The sequence below is a fragment of the Neolamprologus brichardi genome, chromosome 19, assembly GCF_056152115.1.
Source record: "Neolamprologus brichardi isolate AB-2024 chromosome 19, ASM5615211v1, whole genome shotgun sequence".
Lineage (NCBI taxonomy): Eukaryota > Metazoa > Chordata > Actinopteri > Cichliformes > Cichlidae > Neolamprologus > Neolamprologus brichardi.
This window is the reverse complement of record NC_142122.1, coordinates 632647-654036: the sequence shown is the minus strand read 5'-3', so window position 1 is coordinate 654036 and position 21390 is coordinate 632647. Positions and strand designations below refer to the sequence as shown.

Sequence of the window (21390 nt, the reverse complement as noted above, 5' to 3'; positions counted from 1 at the left end):
AAACTGCTGAACAGCTCAGAGGGAGTGTGACGCTAATTTCCAGAGATCTGATTGGTCAGTTATTTCATACCTGCTGATCGGTAATCTAGAAACTCCCCTACTCCCGGGCAACATCAGTTGCCATGATGATAAACCCTAATAAGAAGGATCCACCTTCACAGTACAGGAAACCCAGAGCTAATCCTGGAAAAGGAGAAATCCTGCCTAATAGTGCAGACCTTAGGGGGACATTATGACTCCGCCCCTCCGACCTGACGTGGATGCTCTGGGTTTGTAAAGGAGGACAAAACAGAAACAGATAACTTATTTTTAGAACCGGGGGTCTGACGGTGCACACTCAGAGGACAGCTTCCTGCTCCGTCCCGACTCTAACGCCACCAAGGTTTCCAGAATAAACTTCCGTTGTACTTCAGTCACACCTGAGAGCAGCAACTGAGACGTAAACTCATCAGGAAGGTGTTCACTGAGCTCAGGTGAGCTGGACGCTCGTTTCTGTTACACTTCTATCCAATCAGGCCTCAGAGAGGTCGCCCCCTGCTGGATGTTAGGCAGAGCGCAGGTTGAGTTTGGCACCTGAGTTTGTTTAAAGCTGCTCTGTGATTGGAGGAGAGGGTGAGGTCAATGTCACGGCTCCACTCAGAGGTCATCCAGCTGCAGCTCTGGCGGTACCGGGTCACCTGATCGTATCGGTAGTTGGAGGGGATTCAGAATGCACGCGCATGCACACACCGGTCCTCCTCCAGAGGTGCAGCACCCCCTCCCCCTCCACCCCCCAGCCTCTGTATGCGCCGTCACAGTGCAGACAGAGGTTGTAAACATGGCGGCGGACGGGATGGTGCTCACCAACCACGACCATCAGACCCGCGTGGGGATCCTCACAGGTAAGGACACCGTGTCATCACATGCGCTAAAACGCCTCTGGGCAGCGTACCTGTGCGCCGTTTTGTGCCCGGCTGCCTGCGCAAGTCGGTGTCACGATACGGGCTGTCTCCGCTGCAGAGCGGGCTAACGTTAGCCGCATGCTAACCGGGTTCCCCGAGCGCCGCGCGGCTGCTGGCGCACAGGTGCGCGTTTTGCGCTAAAGAGCGGGATTAACGTGTTTGTGTGTGACTGCGGATTAACGTGTGAGCACCGGCTGCACCTGTCAGCGAAACTGCGGCGCTCAGAGGTGTTTTATTCGCCGTGAAGCGGCCAGGAGTAGGGAGAAGGGCCGGGGAGCTCTTTCAAAATGCGAGACGAGCTGTGCGTGCTGCAGTGAGTGTCTACCAGAAGCCGTGCTTTTATTTTGGAGGTAACCCCGCGGTGTTCCGGTGTTAGTAGCTAGCTTGCAGGTGATATTTTGAGCAGTGTGCCGTTACGGAGCCGACATGAGCTGCATTATTCATGTCCCTCTGCGGGTCTGACGAGGGCCTCGGCTCACGGTGGGCTTTTTTTAAGATAACGGGACCTCGCGGCTGTTTAACGGCCGGGGTTTCACCCCGTTAGTGTCCGTTTAACGCAGTAATGAGCGTTTTTCCTCCTCACGCCATTTAGTTCAACATTAAACATGAACGCGCAGCGCGGCACCGAAGCTGTAGCTGATGTTCGCACTGGAGTCGTGCCCGCGGGAGGACTGGGACCAGTGAACCCAGTAAAACTGGACAGGGATGCTTAGCTAACTGAGGATAGCATGGGCAGTACACTGTGCGCCCAGCAGGGGGCGCTGTGGGAGGGCCCGCAGTGATTTCCACACAAAAACACGCTAATTCCCACAAATCCAGAATCAGTACTGTGAACTGAAACAAATCAACTGTAATGATCAATATTTTATTCACTGTGACGCTGATTTTTGCCCATAAAACACTAGCATTCGGCTAACATGTGCTGATTGGTGAGTTTTAGAATAGGAGGTCCTCTCGATGGCGTTCTTTTCCAGGTGATACCTCCTGTAGGTGTTAGCGTAGTTATGTGGTTGAAGTGTTTGAAGGTGACGCTAACTGCTGCTGGCTTCATGCCCCAAATCAAAATGGAGGATGTAATAAAGTGGCTTGTGGTGCTCATAGAAAAGTACTTTACTGCATTAAAAATCCATTAAAATGTCTAAAAATACAACTGTATGTATTGTTTCATGTAAAAACATGCTAAAGATTTCCATGAGAAAAATGTTTATGCCACGAAATGTACATTTTTGTTATCCAGCTCCATCGAGCTCCATTCATCCAGGAGGAGCGTGAGAGTGCCCTCTATGGAGCAGGAAGAGAACAGCTGCTCTTTCATCCACCGTGCTTGCAGTTCCTCGTTAGTGACTTTAACGAGCAGAGAGAACAAAGTTTGAACACACCAAATAACACAGACAACCAGAGCACGATACTGGATCGTACACCATCTGTCTGTCGTAAGGTTTTACGTGTCAGGACATCAGAAAAAATTTGGTGTTAAAAATAAGAAAATACAAACTCAGATGAACACGTTGTACATTACACAGTAATTATTTAACAAAAAGACCAAATCCAGAAGTGGTGTAGCTCCTTCAGCAGCAGTGACCCACAGTGATCGGTCTGCGCCATCACTGTGGACTTTGGTCGTTGAGGTCTGCAGCATTCGTTCATGCACAGCTCTCTGAGCTCTGCAGCAGCTCCGTTCTTTCCTTTTTCAGCCGTTCTGTTGGATCTTTGTCCTGCTGATGACCCAGTTTGGTCCCAGCTTTATCTGTGGGACATCTGCACTCTGGTCTCGTCTCAGAGCACATCGTTCCTGTTCAGTTCCTTAGAGCATTGCACGCTCTGATCTTGTGGTGAATTTGCTGCATCCACTGCTGGGAGAATGTGGATCCACCCTGTTCTCTCCTGTAGAAGCAGCGAGGGTCGAGGTCTCACACAGTTTCTGTATTTTGACCTTAAATGAATTCTGACTAAGTTTAATATGTCACATTGTTTTTTTAAGGTTGTATTTAAATCATTTTAAACTAGCTTACTTTCCTACTTTCTTTTGACTGTGACTGTTTCTGCTAATATTCGTAGGCGAGCACTGATCAAACGTTTCCCAGTCCGGATGCTGACTCCTTGTATTTGAGGTCCTGACGTAAAATAAAGTAATAAAGGACGAGAGGAGCATGATAAATAAAATAAAAAAAACCCTATGTTTTGGCGTTACTCTTCTTGTTTACTGTTGCTCGTCAGATTGGAGCTGAGTGTGAGAGTCTTTCCTGCTGTTATGTACACAAACGGTTTCAAACCTGCGAAGCAAACCACTGAAATCATATTGAAAGCCAGACTGAGCTGTGAATCAGGTGAGGATACTCGGGTAGAGTCCAGGAATCAGAAAACAGCAGAAGGAAATTAACCAAACAGCTGAAGTCAACTGACGTTGTCCCCCTTTGAAGTCCAAAGTCTGGATGAGGAAGATCAGGGCTTCCTGTCATGTGACGTGCGAACTCTCGGTCTATTCCTGGTTCCTCAGCTGCGCTGCTCTTTGCTATTTCATTGTTTGTCTTGATCCGTTAACTCTGGACTTGCAGCGGCACTGAGCACGCCTGCAGGACGGCGTTCTTCTACAAGCTTCGTGGTTGTGAGCGAGGGTTTTTTGAATCTGCCGAGGTCTTCCCTGCCAGCTCCTCAGAGTTATCGGACCGCCGTTTCCTCCATCTTCCTCTGCAGCACTTCACCCTGAGCGCGTCCTTCAGCTCTGACGACACGGCCGCAACATTTCAGTCAGTAGCTCTTCACGTGGAGCTCTTCAGCTGTCCCTCAGACTTCATTGTGGTTGTTGTTGGTCATGTGATCAGCGTAGGAGGTCTTTCCTGTGGCCGTGGTTTTGTTTGGACGCTCTGCTGGAGATGACGAGGACCTGCAGGTCTTGTTTTGTCCTGCTGCTCTCAAACTCTGCAGTTGTTCAGTCTTGTTGGCACATCGTTACCAGGCGTCCTTTGAATTTGTTGTTTCTGTCACTCTCATTTGTAAGTGCCATTTATTCTTTGTGATCATTACTCTCTTGCTTCCCCTCAAAAATAAAGATTTTGTTCACACGTATGACGCTATCAACGACCTGTTCTGCTCACTTCCTGCTTTTTCATTTTAAGACTGGACGATGATATTTTGGCATCTGTGTTCTTGTAACTTGTGGAGAAACTTCGATCCTCCAAAAAAACTCATCCTGTTGGTTTCCAGCTCCCTGTTTTTATCTTTGGACTCTGCTACAGCAGCTTTGCATGATTTACAGTTGATAATAATCCTTCTTTATCTCACACTGAGCCTTGTGCAGCTCCTCGGTTCATCCATGTCTGAATTGAGCCGATTTAGCTCCTCCACCTTTAAGACAGCTTTGTTCTGATTGTCTGTGAAGGTTCTCAGTAGGGCTGCCACGATTACGTCGACTATCAAAATCGTCGACGACTGATTTAATAGTCGACGCGTCGTTTAAAGCTTTGTAAGATCCTGAAAGACGCAGGAATAAGTAGTAGGATTTAAGAGTGTAATAACGGACTGAAACAGAAGGTGGCAGCACTGCATGTACAAGGATGCCAGCTGCCGTTAAACCCCGAAGAAGAAGAAGAAGCTGTGTCCGGTATCGTTGCTGTGTCCAAATTCAGGCCGCATCCTTCGGAGGCCGCATTTGTAGGCCGATTACGTTACAGCAACGAGGCGAAGACTGTCCAAATTCGAAGACTTCTCCAAATGTGACCTTCATTTCCCCAGATTTGAAGGATGTGTCGGCATATCCTTTGTGGCACAACCTATCCCAGAATTCATAGCGCAGCTCAGCCAATTCCAGTTTCCAACAATGGCGGCAGCTAGTTAGTTTTGATATTACTCTTATTATTCTTTCTGGGTCACAAAATAAACATTTAACATATTTTCAGGCGAGAATGTAGCTGTGTAAACCTCAAATATCTGCTCAGTTTATCAAGACACCACATATTTTCAAAAGCGCTCCGACGTTTTCGGAGACGTCTGTTACCCACTAGCTCGATAGCTAGCCGGTGTTCTGACAAACCATCCTACTTTGGCAAAACGTCCTACCGTAAGTAGTTTATGCACATTTCTGCTGTCAAAGAGTAATTCCAGCACCAGTTTAAGTAGGTATGACGGTTTGCCACTTAACTTTGCCCATCAGAGTATGCTTGTAGCTCATATGCATACAGCCAGGATGGTTTGCCACTTCATTTTACCCGTTAAAGTATGTGTGTAGCTGTTATTAACAAAGGTAGGATGATTTGCCACTGAATTTTAGCTGTTAAAGTATGCTTGTAGGTGACATTCACAAAAGTAGGTTGGTTTGGCAGTTAATTTTACCGGTCAGAGTATTTTTCTAGGTAATATTCACAAAGGTAGGACAATTTGCCACTGAATTTTGTGTTGTGCGCATGCCCAGAAACAACGGGTAGGATGGTTTGCCAGGTAGGATGGATTCCCAGAACACCGGGGGCTAGGCTCACTAGAGCTGGCGAGAACTGCACACTCCCGGCAAATCGTTTTCAGACCCACCGTGGTCTTTCGCTACTCAGGTTAAACGTGATATAAGTCACTTAGATAACCTGAAAATGTTATTGTTTGTCTTTTTTCAGTGTTTTATTTGTTCGTGAGTAAATCTGTTTGGCTGAGATTAGATTAAGTAAAACTTTATTAATTCCCCGGGTGGTTTTCACACAGCTGAAAAATGTCAGACAGAAAACTGATTATCAGAAGTGTGAGATGCTCGAGAATTTACTCCGGTGTCCCGTTATATTTTAGATAGCAAGGAGTTTATTAAACTTGAAAAACAATCTGCAAATTTCATTAAAATTTAATAAACTATCATCTTGTCTTTATTTTTAGTTAGCACATACCTTAAACACTTAAAGCTGTAAGCTAATGATAGTTATATAAGAGCAGATGCTGCTGGTAGGGCTGGGCTATATCATACCGGTCACGGTAATACGGTGTAATTTTGGGCAACGATAGGAAAATGAAATATCGCGATAGAATATGGGTAAAACGCGCATGCGCAGTGCCTTTGTTTATATACGGACATGGCGGTGACGCAGAATGAGAAGAACGAAAGCGGATCGTTGAATGAAACAGATGAAGCAGAACTGGTTTGTAAAAATGCTGCAGCTTCACTGGTGTGGAACTGGTTTAGCTTTCGTCCGTCAGATACACAACAAAGCACTATTTTTGGTAGAGCATGCTAGTGGGCCGTCGTTATTACCGTGTTGTTTGGAAAATACGGCGCACTTAAAATCATCCTTTGATTTTTCTGAAAGTCGACAGAGCCCCTTATAATCCCGTGTGCCTTATGTATGAACTCTGGTTGTGTTTACTGACCTCGAAACGATTTTATGTGCACGGCGCTCGAAAATCTGTCAAATGTTTTAATCCGACTTTGCTAAGCTACGAAGCCGCACCGCTTGATGGATTGTCGGAGCATTACGGCTATCATAGGCGGAGCCTCGCGGAGGGATACGTACTGTGCTTCAACATAATGTTACCGTATTGTGTGTGTTTAACCTCTTTAAGTGTTGTGGATATTATACATGGTTATGCTGAGGATATGTCGGCCAGTTTCCACTGGAAATGCCTTTTGGTTAAACTGTCAGCGAGGAATTTGCATTTGCACTGTTACATTTGTATATAACTTTAATGCACATAAAAACAGCTGCTTGTTGAAGTGAAAATACATTGATGGGTTTTTGCACTAATAAAGTTGTGGAGTTGTAAAGTATTTTGTCTCGTGTCAATTACATCATCAGTTATATCGTTATCGCAAATTTTCAAATGCATATCGTGATAACTATTTTTGGTCATATCGCCCTGCTCTAGCTGCTGGTGCAATAAGCTGTACGTTTTACGTCCAATGGATGCAGCTCTGATTAGTCGACTAATCGCAAAAATAATCGGTGACTAGTTGACTATCAAAATAATTGTTTGTGGCAGCCCTAGTTCTCAGTCATCCAGGTCATCGTAGTCTAAGGAGCTTGGGAAAAAAGCGTCTGGACTTCTTTAAGTAGCTTGAAGACGTTTCACCTCTCCTCTGAAGAACTGAAGAAACAACTTAAAGAAGTACAGACGCTTTTCTTTCCAATATCCTTGGACCTTTGTTTTGATTGGCTGCCTCTCACAAACAGAGGGTTCAAACAACAGGTAGGCGGGGCTTCCGCAGCTGAGATGAGCATACAAGGGCGTCCCATATTTGTGACATCATGCAGGTCCAGCCTGAGAGTTCAGAGCAGCCTTAGCTTTGGGCTCACACTCTGAGCTCAGTGTTAGAAACCTGCAGCACTGGAACACGAGACATGTGACAGGAAGTGAGGAGGAGGTGTGTGTGTGTGTGTGTGTGTGTGTGAGAAACCGTGCTGAGCTGTTCTTCCTCTGCAGTGAGCGACAGCTGCTTCAAGAACCTGGCTGAGGACCGCAGCGGCGTGAACCTGAAGGACCTGGTCCACGACCCTTCGCTGTGAGTCCTCATCAGCAGATCTGCAGCATGCACGTACACACACGAGCAGCATGACAGTAACTGTCATTGTGTCACTTCCTGCAGACTAGGAGGAGTCATCGCGGCCTACAAGATCGTTCCAGATGAGATCGACGAGATCAAGGTAATCCCAACAACAGGAGTCTCTGTTTGTGCCACTAAAGGGAAACGATTGAACGCTTTTCACAGACGTTTGTCTGTCAGTGGGCGGGGTCTTCGTGTAAGTGAGGTCATCCGCAGCTCTCGTCCAGTCAGACGGCAGAAACTGGTTTAAACCCGCTGAGCATCATAAATACATGTTAAGGATTTGGATTGAAACAAATTAGAAATCAGTAAAAATTCTGAGTTGTGATTATTTCTAATCGTGACGTCTGCTCCACACGCACGAGCAACATGGCCTCTGTCTTTATGCATCGCTGTGTCCACGTGATCGCCACCGCCAGCATTTCAGACTGACACGTTTCTGTTTCTCTGATTCTGTGGCCGTGATTGCGGCTGCTCGGCGTTGGTGCTTTTATTTTGGCGGTGTGTGTTTGCAGGAAACTCTGCTGGAGTGGTGCGACGAACAGGAGCTGAACCTCATCCTCACGACCGGAGGGACCGGCTTTGCTCCGAGAGATGTTACTCCTGAGGTACAGGAGGTTCGGAGGCGCGGCTCGACGGCAGACCGCCGTGTTCTAACTCGCTGTGGTTTGTCGTTTTCTAGGCCACCAGGGAGGTGATCGAGCGAGAGGCTCCGGGAATGGCTCTGGCCATGCTGATGGGATCTCTCAACGTCACGCCACTGGGCATGCTGTCCAGGTGAGCGCTCTCGCTGCTCATTGACCAGTCACTGTAACGTGGCGTGCGTTTATCTTTGTAAATTCACATCTGGATCTGGAATGTTTTGGGAAACTGTCTGAATTTAATGCGGCGGCACGTCGAGCTTTAACCCTCTGAGGTGACCAGCAGGTGTGTCAGAGGATGATGTCACAGCTGTACTCGGGTCAGTTATGGAGCTCTGATAAGAAGCAGACTGTGGCAGCTCCTGAACCTCCAGATGTGCTCCTGCATTAACGGTGCCTTCAGTTAGTCCTGTCACGTGACCATCTTGAACTCTCGGCCTCTCTGGGAGGATCTTCTTACAGCCAATCACGTCTCTGATTCACCTGGTTAGGTGCTGTCAGTCACATTGAACGTGTCACTTCCTGTTTCTTCTGTTACACACAGGATTCTGATGAACGGTGCAGTTTAAGTTTGACACAGTGTGGAAACGTTTGTTTTCTAACCTGCTCTGTGTGTCCTCTCCTCTGCAGGCCTGTTTGTGGTATTCGTGGCAAAACTCTGATCATCAACCTTCCAGGAAGCAAGAAAGGCTCTCAGGTACGAGTCTGACTTTACTCTGCTCAGTCTGCACCGCGTGGATCTTTGCACTGAACTCGCCGGTGTGTCGTAAGACGTGACGATCCAGTCAGGTGGAGCTCAGCGTTTGTGTTATTTACCGTTAAAGTAGGAAGAGTTGAACTGCGTCGTTACAAAACTACAGATGTTGGATTACAGACCTCTGGTGGTGTCTCCAACCTTCTCCCTGACCAGCTCAGTCTGAGTGCGTTCAAGCAACGTCCTGAAACGTCGAGCAGCTTTTAAAAGTCTGAAAATATAAAGTTTGAGTGTCTAAGTCACCAAACGTGTGTGATCCACAGCTCAGAGTAACACAGGCTGAGTCAGGAGGACGGCGTGTCTGAGCTCAGACTCTGTGCACCAGTGAAACCAGTACACCTGTCACTGCAGTCCAGTTCACATGCATCTGTAATCTTCTGTGTCCCTAATGCCCACTCCCTCCAGCAGTGAGTCAGACTGTTTACAGACAGGATTTGTAGGCGGAGCCAGGTGTCTCACCTGTGGCCTCCAGCTCACACAGGAGTGGTTTGCGGCGGGGAGGAGAAAGCCAAAAAATGGCGGGGTGCCGCCCTGAGTCTATAAAACGTAGAATGGCTGAAAGGAGCAGCTCGCCCTTCAGTGGCTGGCCCCTCCCTTACAGGTGGAGGGAGGAGTTCAGACTTTTGATAAGCGCTCAGAGTAGAGCTGCTGCTCCTCCACATGGTCGGACATCTGACCAGGACGCCTCCTGGACGCCTCTGGCTGAGGAGGCGTGGGGCGGACCCAGGACAGGCTTGGGATGACTTGGATGAGCTGGAGGAGGGGGCTGGGTTTGGGCTACTCCGCGCGTCTGCTGTTCATGTAAACGATCCGCTGTGCGTGCAGCGTCTGCTGTGAGAGTTTGACGCCATGACGACAACGACGATGATGATGATGAAACTTTGATTTTTCAGGAGTGTTTTCAGTTCATTCTGCCCGCTCTGCCTCACGCCATCGACCTGCTGCGCGAGGCCACGGTCCGGGTGAAATCCACGCACGCCGCCCTGGAGCAGCTGCCCTCCCCCTCCCCTCTGCAGGCCAACACGTACGCCAACACACACACCAACACGCACACCATGGAGCGCGGGACCCAGTGTGAGGAGGAGGATGACGAAGAGGAGGACCGGAGGAGAGGTCGGCACGCGCACAACCACCACCATCATCACCACCACCACCAGCACGGCTCCTCCCACATCACCGCAGCCGCCATCGCTGCCAAGGTAAGCGGTGCGCAGGCCGCACGTAGAGCGGCGGCGGTGCTGGAAGCTGCCAGATGAAAGTTTAATGATCAGTGTGGGGAAAGTGGGTCACTGCAGCAGCTACTGTACCACAGACGCGTGCAGCGGCTGCTGCAGGACGCACAGGAATTACCGGGAAGCGAGCGCTCCGCGGGCAGGGCGGGAGACAGGAGGCCCGACTCCCAGTAGCGGAATGACATTTAGAAAACACTTCCTCCTCAGGGTCAGGCGGGTCGTTACAGGCTCCGCCCACGGGGCATTGCAGGTTCTTATAACTGTAGAAGAAATGAGCACCAAGGAATCCGTCGTCACGTTTAGATCCACAGGTCACGTGACAGAGCATCACGTGACCTGTGTCGGACGCTGTCAAGACGTTTCCATCAAACTGGTCATCATGGCTCCTTCATAAAAGGAAGAACTTGTCAGGTTTTAGCACTGAAGCCTTGTTTTTTAGAGAGGAGACGACAGGAAGTGATGACGTGAGGACAGTTTCGGTTCATCGATACGCGTGTAAACACTTTAACTCGAGCATGACCTCCATCGTGTTCGGGGTTACCCGATGCAGGGATGTCCGGTGCGGACTAACTGTTGGCTTTAGTGTTGTTAGTTTGTAGCGTTCCTCTTAAAGCCACACCCCCACGGTGACCGCGAACAGCTCCTGTCGTATACGTTAATTTACAGAACGAATCCGTGTGTGTGAGCCCAGGTTTGAGCTGTGACGTGTGGAATGTTTCACTTCATCCCATCATGTCCTTCACCTGTGTGTCCATCAGATGAGCCATGCTGTGCTCATGGCTAAAGGGAGTCCCTACCTGCCTGGCCACACCCCTGTCCCTCCCACTCATTTCACCTGCTCCTCTGCCCATGACCATCAGGTGAGACTCCACACATGCACCTGTCCTCTCCTCTCATTGGTCAGTTCATTGTGTCAGTCACCATTCTTCATCAGCTCCTGCCTGAACTAGCTTGAAGATTATCTGATGCCGCCTTTTTTTAAGGTGGACCTACTATGAGTTCCAGTTCAACCTATGATAATAATGCTGGTAGTAAAAACAAATCAGAAAGTATTCAGAGTATGAAAGTAAAACTTTGCATGACTTCATTAAATATAGTAAAGTTATAAAAAGAACAGCTGATTGTGAGGGGGTCAGGGGTTATGGAGCAAGTGTTCAGCTTTGCAGCTTTAGGCTCCAATAAAACAACTGAAGGAAATCATTGGACTAGCATTGTGTGTGTGTGTGTGTGTGTGTGTGTGTGTGTGTGTGTGTGTGTGTGTGTGTGTGTGTGTGTAGATCCCGGACTCGATCATTTCTCGAGGTGTTCAGGTGCTTCCACGAGATTCGGCCTCTTTAAGCTCCACCCCCTCCGAGTCACCCCGGGCGACACAGGCAACTTCCCGCCTTTCCACCGCTTCGTGCCCGACACCCAAGGTACAAACAAACCTTCACACATGCACACAGACAGCACCGCTAAGAGCTCGGCAACAAAAAACGCCATTCTGCATGAAACACCAGCTTTCCTGTTTGTGCTGTGTAACGGTCATAGAGCATGCCCAGTAGATGTACGCTGATTGCTGATCGAAGCCCTTTATCAAACAATGACAAGCACTTCCTGCATGATGAGAGCTTTTAATTACTTTCTTTATTTCCTAACCTCCTCCGTTCACTTCATAGAACCAGAAAAATCACATTTGATTTCCTGGCATAAAAAGCTGCAGCTTCAGGGCCGAGCCAATTTATGGTGAATAACAAACTCGTGTGTTCGATTTCATTGGAGCAGAAAAACGAGTATTCACAGTTAGACTTGGTTCACGTGCCATTTTTTCAAATATCAAATACTTTCTTATTGCCAGTATCTGAACAGATTACCATGTAATTTAAAAACACGCTAAGAAAAGTTTCTTCCTGTTTGTCCCGTGGCGTTCCCTAAGGTGCTATCCTGGGTCCTCCATTATTCCTTATATACTTGTTTTCTTGTATATGTTTCCATTTTTTTTTTGTTGTTGTTGTTTTGTTTTTTTAATCACTAGTATTTGAACTGATTGTAACATTATTAAATCAATTACATATTCCCCAGCTTTCTGGTCACCTCTAACATGTTATTTAAATGAGCGCCACTAACTAATGTTAGCTTAGAAATAAGGTTAGCGAGTTAAGGTTAGCCAGCTACATGCTAAGTTGACTATGAAGTAGTTTGTGTGTGTTAGCAGCTAAGTTTATATTAGCTACCATTAGCCAAAAACCTGCCAATGTAATGAATAAAAAGCTGTCTAAAATGAAACCCTGAATACAAACTGATCTGGGAGCTATATTGGTTATTTTCATGTTTCTTTGTCAGTGAATATTACAAGCTAATCCTTGCTAGATTCATGCACTGTAGCTAAGTCATAGCTTGTTGGCTAACTTTGTCTGAACTATGCCTGAAATGAATTAAATGCTAGGTGGCTAGCTTCCCAAAATCATTTACCTGTTAAGTAAACCATTGTTATAATTTACATTTTATATAAAAATATGATTTTTGTCAGAAATTAGATGATGTAACCGTTTAAATAGATAGCAAACTAGCCTAGAGCGGGCTTGGTTAGCTAGCTGGCTGTAACTTAGCTTTACAGCTTGTAGCAGACATTTATAACATCCAGGTCAGGTGTAGTGTGTGTATGCTGCTCAGTCAGCTGTTGGACAAACATACATGACGTACAGACCATACAACAGAGAAACATGACTAAGTAGGACAGTCTGTGCATGACTCGGCATATTTTAGATGCTAACGTGTTCTGAGCAACAGATGGGTTTCTGAGGTTTTATGCCTCACCTTTTAATTTTGACTTGTGAAACAAACTTAACCCCCCCCCCCCCCCCGGTAACTATCGGTAACCATCATCACAGCATCATTAGACTGTCACAGATGAGTATCTTTAGGTCAGATTTGAATATCAGTGTCATTGCAGGTGTAAGCAGTGATCGTCCTGATTGGAGCTCTCGTTATGTGCATGAACTTTATTCAGGAAGTCTCGGGACGTGTGCTGTCTGTTGAATGGGAGTGAATGGGACTGTGATGGTTGGAAACACTCAGATCTATTGAAATGTCTTCAGTTGTGGTACATTTAAAAATAAATTACCTATAAATGTAGCATCAAATTATGTTTAAATCATCTCTGCAAAGCAGCCAATCATCAACCTTATGTACCTTTGCTTTTAGTAAGAAGACGCCGGCTTTCTGACCTCTGGCTTTAATTTGCTGTTAACATCAGCTAGGAGAGCAGAATTAAAGCTCTGGCTTCTATCTGCTGTTTATTCAACACTCAGACTGATCTGATGAGTAAAGTTAACCCGACTCGCTCTCTCGGTGCTCCTGAAATGCTTGAATGTTGCATCCAGAGTCATTGTTTATGTTTCCACATCCTGTGAATGAGACGCATGAAAAGAAAATGATTCTTTAAGATGATTTCAATCAAAATAATCTGTTTTTCTGCAGGTTCAATCACGATGTGGCAGCAATGAGAACATACTGAGAGCCAGTGAGTTCAGTATGTGTGTCGTTTACCTTTAAAGCTCGAAGAAATAGTTTGCAGGTGTTTACAGGTGTGTGTGTGTGTGTGTGTGTGTGTGTGTACGCACTCATAGGCCACAGCGCAGTTGACATCAGTAAAGTGGCGCGCCGTCATCGCATGTCGCCGTTCCCGCTGACATCCATGGACAAAGCCTTCATCACTGTTCTCGAGATGACGCCTATTCTGGGAATTGAAGTCATTAACTACAGAGGTAAGTGTGTGTGTGTGTGTGTGCGTGTGTGTGTGTGTGTGTGTGTGAGTCCTGCACGCCCACGTCCACTAACTGCTCCACCACAGAGCTGATGCTGCTGTGTTGATGGCATCTGATGGGAGAAGCGTTTCAGCACCTGCACACGCTGTTTGAACCATGAATGTGTAAATGTTGCTCCACCTGTTTGACTTACGGAGGTTTTGGACCTGAAAGTCAATCCAGGTTGACGTCAGTCTGATTGGCTTTTCCCCGCCGTCGGTCAGCTCGTAGCCGCCCTCCTCCGTCGTTCCTCCACAGGCCGCGTGAACCGCTCCTCCCACAGAGTTCAGATTGTAGTGAAACGATGAATTTGTCCTGGATGAGCCTCTGAGGAAGTCTTCTCTCTCTGCAGATGGTTTGGGTCGAGTTCTCGCTCAGGACATCTATGCCAAAGACAACCTTCCTCCGTTCCCCGCCTCTGTTAAAGACGGCTACGCTGTGCGAGGTGAGACTGTGGGCACCGCCTCAAACATCTGCGTTGTTTTATCTTTTCTCTGTTGAACTGAAAACTCTAACTGACTCATGTTTGACTCGTAGCTGCCGATGGCCCGGGAGATCGCTTCATCATGGGGGAATCGCAGGCTGGACAGCAGGTCGGCTCTCACACAGCAGCTTTGTGCATAACCATCATCTGTCAACCAGATTCTGTGGGAGACGCTGCTAACCTCAGCGTTATCTATGAGCGGGCTCGTGGTACACACACCATGATCGGCTCGCACCGTTTAAGTTCACGTATGTGCAGAATGTAGATCAGGATCAGATTGATGCACATCACCGTTCATATCAGCAGTGAAGGCAGACGACGGTCTGACAGAGCAGGAAGTCCCGGGAGTCGACCTCCGCAGCCAAACGCTGGCGGAATAACAGCTGCAGTTCCTCTAACGTCCACTTGAGGCTCCAGAATTTAGAGAACTTGTCGTCTCCTGATTACTGTGAATTTCGACCTTGACTAAAAGCCTTATTACCAGATGATGTCATCGCTCTGTAAACTGTGCTTCCTGTGTTTTCAGCCCACCCACACAGTGATGCCAGGTCAGGTGATGAGGGTGACGACCGGCGCTCCGATTCCCTGCGGAGCTGACGCCGTGGTCCAAGTAGAAGACACGGAGCTGCTGAGGGAGTCTGAGGATGTAAGAACACCAGGATGAAGGTCGATGGCGCTGTGCGTGTGCCTGCTGGCTTTACTTCCTGTTCGTCTGTTACAGGGCACCGAGGAGCTGGAGGTGAGGATCATGGTCCAAGCCCGGCCCGGGCAGGACATCAGGTGAGAGGAACGCTTCTCAGGTGGTGGATGTCAAACGGGTGAAGGAGCAGCGTAACAATTTGGTGCTTTTGTGTCCACGCAGGCCGATCGGTCACGACATCAGGCGAGGGGAGTGCGTTCTGGCTAAAGGCACGCACATGGGCCCGTCTGAGATCGGCCTGCTCGCCACGGTGGGAGTGACCGAGGTCAGCGTGCACAAGTTCCCCGTGGTGGCCGTCATGTCCACCGGGAACGAGCTGCTGAACCCGGAGGATGACCTCCACCCGGGGAAGATCAGAGACTCCAACCGCTCCACTCTCCTCGCCACCATCCAGGAGCACGGATACCCGACCATCAACCTCGGCATCGTCGGAGACAAGTGAGCGCGTTTCCCCACCTGTCGCTCCAGTCTGATCATTTCCTGTTCTGACATCTTAAAAAAGCTCCACCCCCACCCCCCAGCACGGTGCAGTCAGGGTTTAATCTGTCATCCACCGTCTGAGGTCCCTCAGTGGGAAAGTCCGACCTCAGTCTGTATCCTGAACTTCCTGTGACGCCCGTGTGTCCTCTCTCTACAGCCCCGACGACCTGCTGTCAGCTCTGCACGAGGGAATCAGCCGTGCTGATGTCATCATCACCTCAGGGGGCGTGTCCATGGGAGAGAAGGTACAGTAACTTCAGTAACTTAACTAACTTCAGGCCACGCCCACCTGCTGAGAGTCAGTACCAACTGCACGTTCGCTCAGGAAGTGAAGCAGGACTGGGCGGACTTCTTCGCCGCTGCTACAGGAGGTGTGTCTCTCTGTGGAGTGAGACCGCAGCAGGTGGGCGTGGCCTAAAGTACCTCAGTGTAAAGCTCACTGATGGAGTGACGCACTGAGCAGATGTTCTGGTCGTCAGTGTGCAGGAAACCTGACTGTGTGTGTGTCTGTGATCAGGACTACCTGAAGCAGGTGCTGGATATCGACCTGCACGCGCAGATTCACTTTGGCCGAGTCTTCATGAAGCCAGGGTAAGACGGAGACTTCCTGCTTTAGTCCAGAACGTCACCACAGTCACACCTGTGAGAAATACCTGAGAGCTGAAAGCTTCAGGCGGCTGTTAATGAGCCTCAGCTGTGGCTGCACGTTAGTCTGTTCACTGAAGTCACAAATGTTTCTCTGATAGCTGAAGGAGTTCCTCACTGCAGGTATCTGCAGGTACACCTGATACCTCAGCCTCTGCTCACGCTGCTGTGTTTCTGTCCCTCAGTCTTCCCACTACCTTTGCCACAGTCGACATCGACGGGACACGAAAACTCATCTTCGCCCTGCCAGGTAACATAATCACCCTGCTGTGTAATTCACCTGCCTTTGAAGCGTCCTCGGGTCGTCCCCACAGACGCCTGTGATCAGTGTCACGAAGCAGGAAGCTTGAGAGCGTCCTGAGCCCAGACTTTAACCTCCAGAAAGCTTCAGTCAGGCTGAACGTCAGCAGAGACGGGCTGAGAATTAGCAGTTACTACTTCACAGTACAATCATGTACTTCACAGTACAATCATGTACTTCACAGTACATGATTGTACTGTGAAGTACATGAAGGAGGAAAAGAAATGAATACAAATCAACAGATGACGCAGACACTCTTGTTTCGTATTCGTTACAGGCAGCATCTTAAAATAACTCCTCACAGCTCCATAAATGTTCCAGCAGCGCCTCATCGACACGAGTAACTCCAACGACCACGTTTATGATATCATTCAGAGGCTGCTCGTAAACGCGCCACATCATGTTATCGAGCTTCTGCACCGTCATCACACGTGGTCTGTTTATTGTTTCCAAGGTAACCCAGTGTCCGCTGTGGTGACGTGTAACCTGTTTGTGATTCCTGCTCTGAGGAAGATGCAAGGCATCCTGGATCCTCGACCTACAATCATCAAAGCGAGGGTAACACACACACACACACACACACACACACTCTGAGGTCATGCTGTAACTGCCTGCAGGCGAAGCTGAACCGAGTGTTTGATGCATCACTCAGGTTAACACATTATTGTTGTAGTAACAGTAACAGTCCCACTGTTTTCTCTTCAGCTCTCCTGTGACGTTAAGCTGGACCCCCGGCCTGAGTACCACCGCTGCATTCTCACCTGGCATCACCAGGAGCCGCTGCCCTGGGCTCAGAGCACAGGTGAGCGCACACACACACACACACACACGGTGTGTATCGTCAGTCATTGGTGTCTAAGCGCTGCTTCCTGTTTCTTCCTCGCCGCGGTAAACTCTGGCCTCTTTATTGATCACATCATGAAGATGTTGCACACGTTCGTACAGCCGTTCAGCTTCCTCACTGCACTTGGCCCAAATGAGCCGTTACGCTTGTGTCCTGTAGCGCCGCCCTCAGAGCTTTACATCAGCTCGTCCAATCAGGTTTGTCGTCCACCGGCCGCTGTGACGTGCTGAGCGGTTTGTCTGCTCTGAGTCCAGCTCACGGACACTCGCTCCAAAGTCTCTGAACCTCCCAACGAGGACTCCTCTCCAACCGGCTTTCTTGGCGTTTTCTCCTAAATTCATCGTGCGTGTTCCCAGATACCCGAGGCTTCCGCAGAGCGTCCCGTGACGCGCCCGCGCAGGCCCCATCGCGCTGGCTCTGTGGTCGACATCAGTCAGCTGATTTATGTGGTTCTAACCGCTGCCTCGGTCAGTGTCCTGTCAGTCATCTCACTTGGGTAACGCGACTGACCACACCCCCTCCTCCCTGCAGGTAACCAGGTGTCCAGCAGGCTGATGTCCATGCGCAGCGCCAACGGCCTGCTGATGCTGCCCCCTAAAACCGAGCAGTACGTGGAGCTGCACAAGGGAGAGGTCGTGGACGTCATGGTCATCGGACGGCTATGATGCAGGTACGGCGGCTCCACGGACGCACTGAGCATGTGTGAAGCGTGTGCTTCCTGTTAACGCTTCTTTTTCTCTCCAGACTGAAACGTCACTCGCTACCGATTACCATGGCAACGCCAGGACTTCTTGTCTGCACAGGAAACAGCCGGGGTGGGGGGCGGGAAGTGGTGCATGTCTACCTGGTCGCCATTAGCTGTGATGTCATATGCAACAGCCAATCGGAGCCAGCGCAGGCTGAGTCCTCATTGGTCTGCTCTGAGGAGATCACTGTATTTCAAAGGAGAAAAAAAATGTGAAAAAATATACGAAATATGAGATTTATTCTGTAATATTATTATTATCCTGATGATAATGATTATTAATATTCTTAATTAATATTCTATTTATTATTATTATCATGGTTCTGACTGAATATCATCATCTTAGTAGTATTCATGCCCTCTCCTCTCCTCTTCATTTGCTTTGTGCGTTTTTCCCGGGTAGATTAGAGACATAGAGACCCTCCCCCTCCTTTTTCTACCCTCGCTCTGCTCTGGCGTCCTCTCTCCTGCTATAGAAACCTGCCGTTTCACTGCGTCTCCTCCTGGATCACACAGACTCCAACATCAGCTAAACACGGCTGATGAAGACGTCCTCCGAGTGAACCTGCTCACGTTGTTTGTGCCACTGAATATTTTCTGCCAAACAACGAAAAAGAAAAGAGAAGAAGCTGCAGGCGTCCTCTGGTGTTCCTTTTTTACCTTTCTGCAGATTCAACCCTCTCAAACATCTGGAGACATCTCAGCGAAGCCATGAAATCATCCTCGGTGGGTCAGCGGCTCGTCTTTGGGGCGCCGAGCGATTTCTCCGCTCCGATATAAACGCGATAAAGACGTCTCTGATCGCGGTCGTATCAAGGCTGCGCCACGCTGGCGGTTCAGTCCAACCCTGCGTTCAAGTGGTGTTCGACCAGAGTGTGACGTTCATGTTAAGGAAGCTCCAGAACCGCTGGGCTCACCTGGAGTGACGGGCGCGATTACATGATTAATCCACATTTGCGTCTGGAGCTCTGGGATTCGTCCTTTCACTCGCTCTGATCAGGCTGTCCAATCGGGAGTCTTGATTCAGATTTTTACCCACGACCGCACGTGCAGGAACCGACCGATTTGGCGAGTTCGGAGAACAGATGCGATTCCCGGTTTTCCCATCTGCTTGCATCACTTGAAGGCAGGGTGTCACATTCAGGTGCTTGTAACTACACCACGTGTATTTTTGCCATGACGGTGTTAAGGTGCTCGTTATGGTCGGTTCGAGGCTGTAAATCAAAACGTCATCTGACCGCCGTTCTCTCCGCGTACTGTATGAGCGTGCAGAAACCCTCCTTTGATAGTTCGCCCACTACAAACGCAGAAGCATCCGAGCTGCTGGCCGTAGATCCTGCTGATAAATGTTTACCGGTTACCAACAACCAGAAGCGTCCTGTGAGATCTGAGAGCCCCAACGCAAACCGCCCACTTCCTCTCATCCTTCCTGTTGAACCGGTTTTCCTGCAGCGCGGTGTGATGTGTAATCTAGAACCAGCTCGTATTTACCCAAGTTTCCCAAAGTCCATGTTGGTGGTAAAATGGGAACACGGTTCTTCCTGCTTTGACCCGTTTTCCACCGATGTGGTACCGGGGTGCTACTTCATCAGATGTTAACCAATAAAAAGTGCCACAAAACCACTGGCACCTCAAAATCAGCGGTCCCAAAGCGCCCATTTCCGTTTCTGATGCTTGGCGTTCCGGCCTGTGAGACCGAGTCTGGTTTGCTGCATCCACACCAACAGCTCTGCTCTGAAATCAGGTGGACAACTCATCCTGTTACGACCTTTTTCCAACAACTCAGTGCCGCCGCCTCACCCAGACCCCGGGCCTTTCTGGGTTGTCCCGTGGTTGGATTTGTGGAGCAATGGTGGGAGTGGGAACTGCACGAAATTTCTCTCCTTACTACAGACGTTACCCGGCTTGTGCTACCTGATGTTCTGGCACTGCGTTTGTGGGAAAAAGGATCCGATTCTTCCTGTTGGGACTTCTTTTCCACTGGTGTGGTGCTGCTGCTAAATCTAGAAGCAGGTTATTGACTTTGCACTGAAAGTTTCCCAAACATTGTAGCCCACAGTTGGACTCAGAGGTTACCACTGATTGGCCGAGGCAGCTCACAGCGGTGCTTGGTTCTCAGCCTGTTCTGGGAGAGAACCCAGGCAGAACCAGCTCTGTAACTTCTTCCTGTGAGGCGCTTCGCCTCCACTCTCAAAACCAACCAAGAGCCGGCACCACGTCAGTGGAAAACCTGAGTTAAATATGATCAACCAAACCCACAGGTCAAAGGTCAGGCGCTGCATTCAGGTCATACTGGAGTAACTGCTCTGTCTGATTTTAACGGTACCGACACGGCGTCCTGAATGCAGCGTGGCTCGTTGTCCTGAGTTCCCCCCCTTCTTGTCACACCTGCATGCCCATAAAAAAGGGGCGTGTCTTTCTCTTTGGGCAGGTGTGATTCCAGGCGTGAGAGCGTGGTGCAGCACCTGGGCGGGGCTTCTGATCTGACTAAACGTGACGCTGATGCTCTGGTGCCAACACTATCTTTAAGTCCTCTGGCTTGGTTTCCAGAAACTTCCCAGTTACCTCAAATGCACCGTATATATACAGCATATATGAGTGGCTCGTGCTGCGTCCGTGTCACATGGGAATGGCGTGATGATGTTTGGCTGTTCGTTCAAAGAAATTCCTAAAATAGTAAAGAATGCTTGCCGTTCGGCAGCTCGTGTTTACGGCAGCTCACTTACGACACAAACGCAGCATCAGCACGCGTCCTGCCGCCTGCCCAAGGAGGACCAATCAAACCCAGATAGATCCATCAGAGCGAGCAGAAGCAGGTTGTTGAGAAACTGCCTTTGTACCGAGTGATTCGTAACACTGGGCTGAACTCAGTGTCACACTGCACACACTATAAACTATGACCAGCACTTGTAATGAAGCAATGACACAGCATTCTACTACTACTGTATAAATATGATGAAGAGGATGTTTTTCTGTAATATTATTGAACCTGAAGATGAATTAATAAAAATAATCCTGATTATTCTGTAACTGCTGTTTGGCTCGCTCGCTTCATTCATAACAGCACTCGTCTGAGAGCGCGTCACGCTGTCAGGGATGGTAAACGTCACATCCTGTCAGTGTGAAGAGCTTTAACTGCACATTTAATCCCTCAAATAATTTAATCTGAGAGAAAAGCGCTGTTTTTCTATATGATAACGCAATGCTGATGTAGGAAATGAAAGACCTCTGTCAGGTGTAGACTTAAAGAAACAGCTCTGGTCGCTCATTTTCCAGATTCTCAGTAATTATAAATAAAGTTTTGCAATAAATTATGAAGAAATGTGA

The 21390-nt window shown here is 48.6% G+C and overlaps 1 protein-coding gene across 3 annotated transcripts; it reads left to right on the top strand.

Moving 5' to 3' along the window:
* Positions 1-581: 581 nt before the first annotated feature.
* On the top strand, positions 582-21093 carry gphna (gephyrin a). Of its 3 annotated transcripts, XM_087832683.1 has the most exons (23): positions 583-881; positions 7332-7410; positions 7495-7552; positions 7968-8060; positions 8135-8229; positions 8724-8790; positions 9741-10046; positions 10838-10939; positions 11357-11494; positions 13539-13581; positions 13688-13825; positions 14217-14309; positions 14402-14457; positions 14875-14994; positions 15070-15128; positions 15211-15486; positions 15686-15773; positions 16046-16119; positions 16359-16423; positions 16929-17032; positions 17180-17276; positions 17850-17988; positions 18063-21093. In XM_087832683.1, exons 1-22 carry the CDS (start codon positions 710-712, stop codon positions 17981-17983), a joined length of 2457 nt encoding a protein of 818 aa, XP_087688809.1. In that variant the 5' UTR covers positions 583-709; the 3' UTR covers positions 17984-17988; positions 18063-21093. The 3 variants fall into 3 exon arrangements, with proteins under 3 accessions (XP_087688811.1, XP_087688809.1, XP_087688810.1); XM_087832684.1 differs by lacking the exon at positions 10838-10939; XM_087832685.1 differs by lacking the exons at positions 10838-10939; positions 11357-11494 and having other exon boundaries at positions 582-881.
* Positions 21094-21390: the final 297 nt, after the last annotated feature.

Bases quoted from the DNA above. Each gene is read 5' to 3' on its own strand.
- gphna (XM_087832683.1), top strand. From the start codon at position 710: ATGCACGCGCATGCACACACCGGTCCTCCTCCAGAGGTGCAGCACCCC. The intron at 882-7,331 runs GTAAGGACACCG...CTTCCTCTGCAG, and splicing joins CCGCGTGGGGATCCTCACAG to TGAGCGACAGCTGCTTCAAG. The intron at 13,582-13,687 runs GTGAGTTCAGTA...ACGCACTCATAG, and splicing joins TGAGAACATACTGAGAGCCA to GCCACAGCGCAGTTGACATC.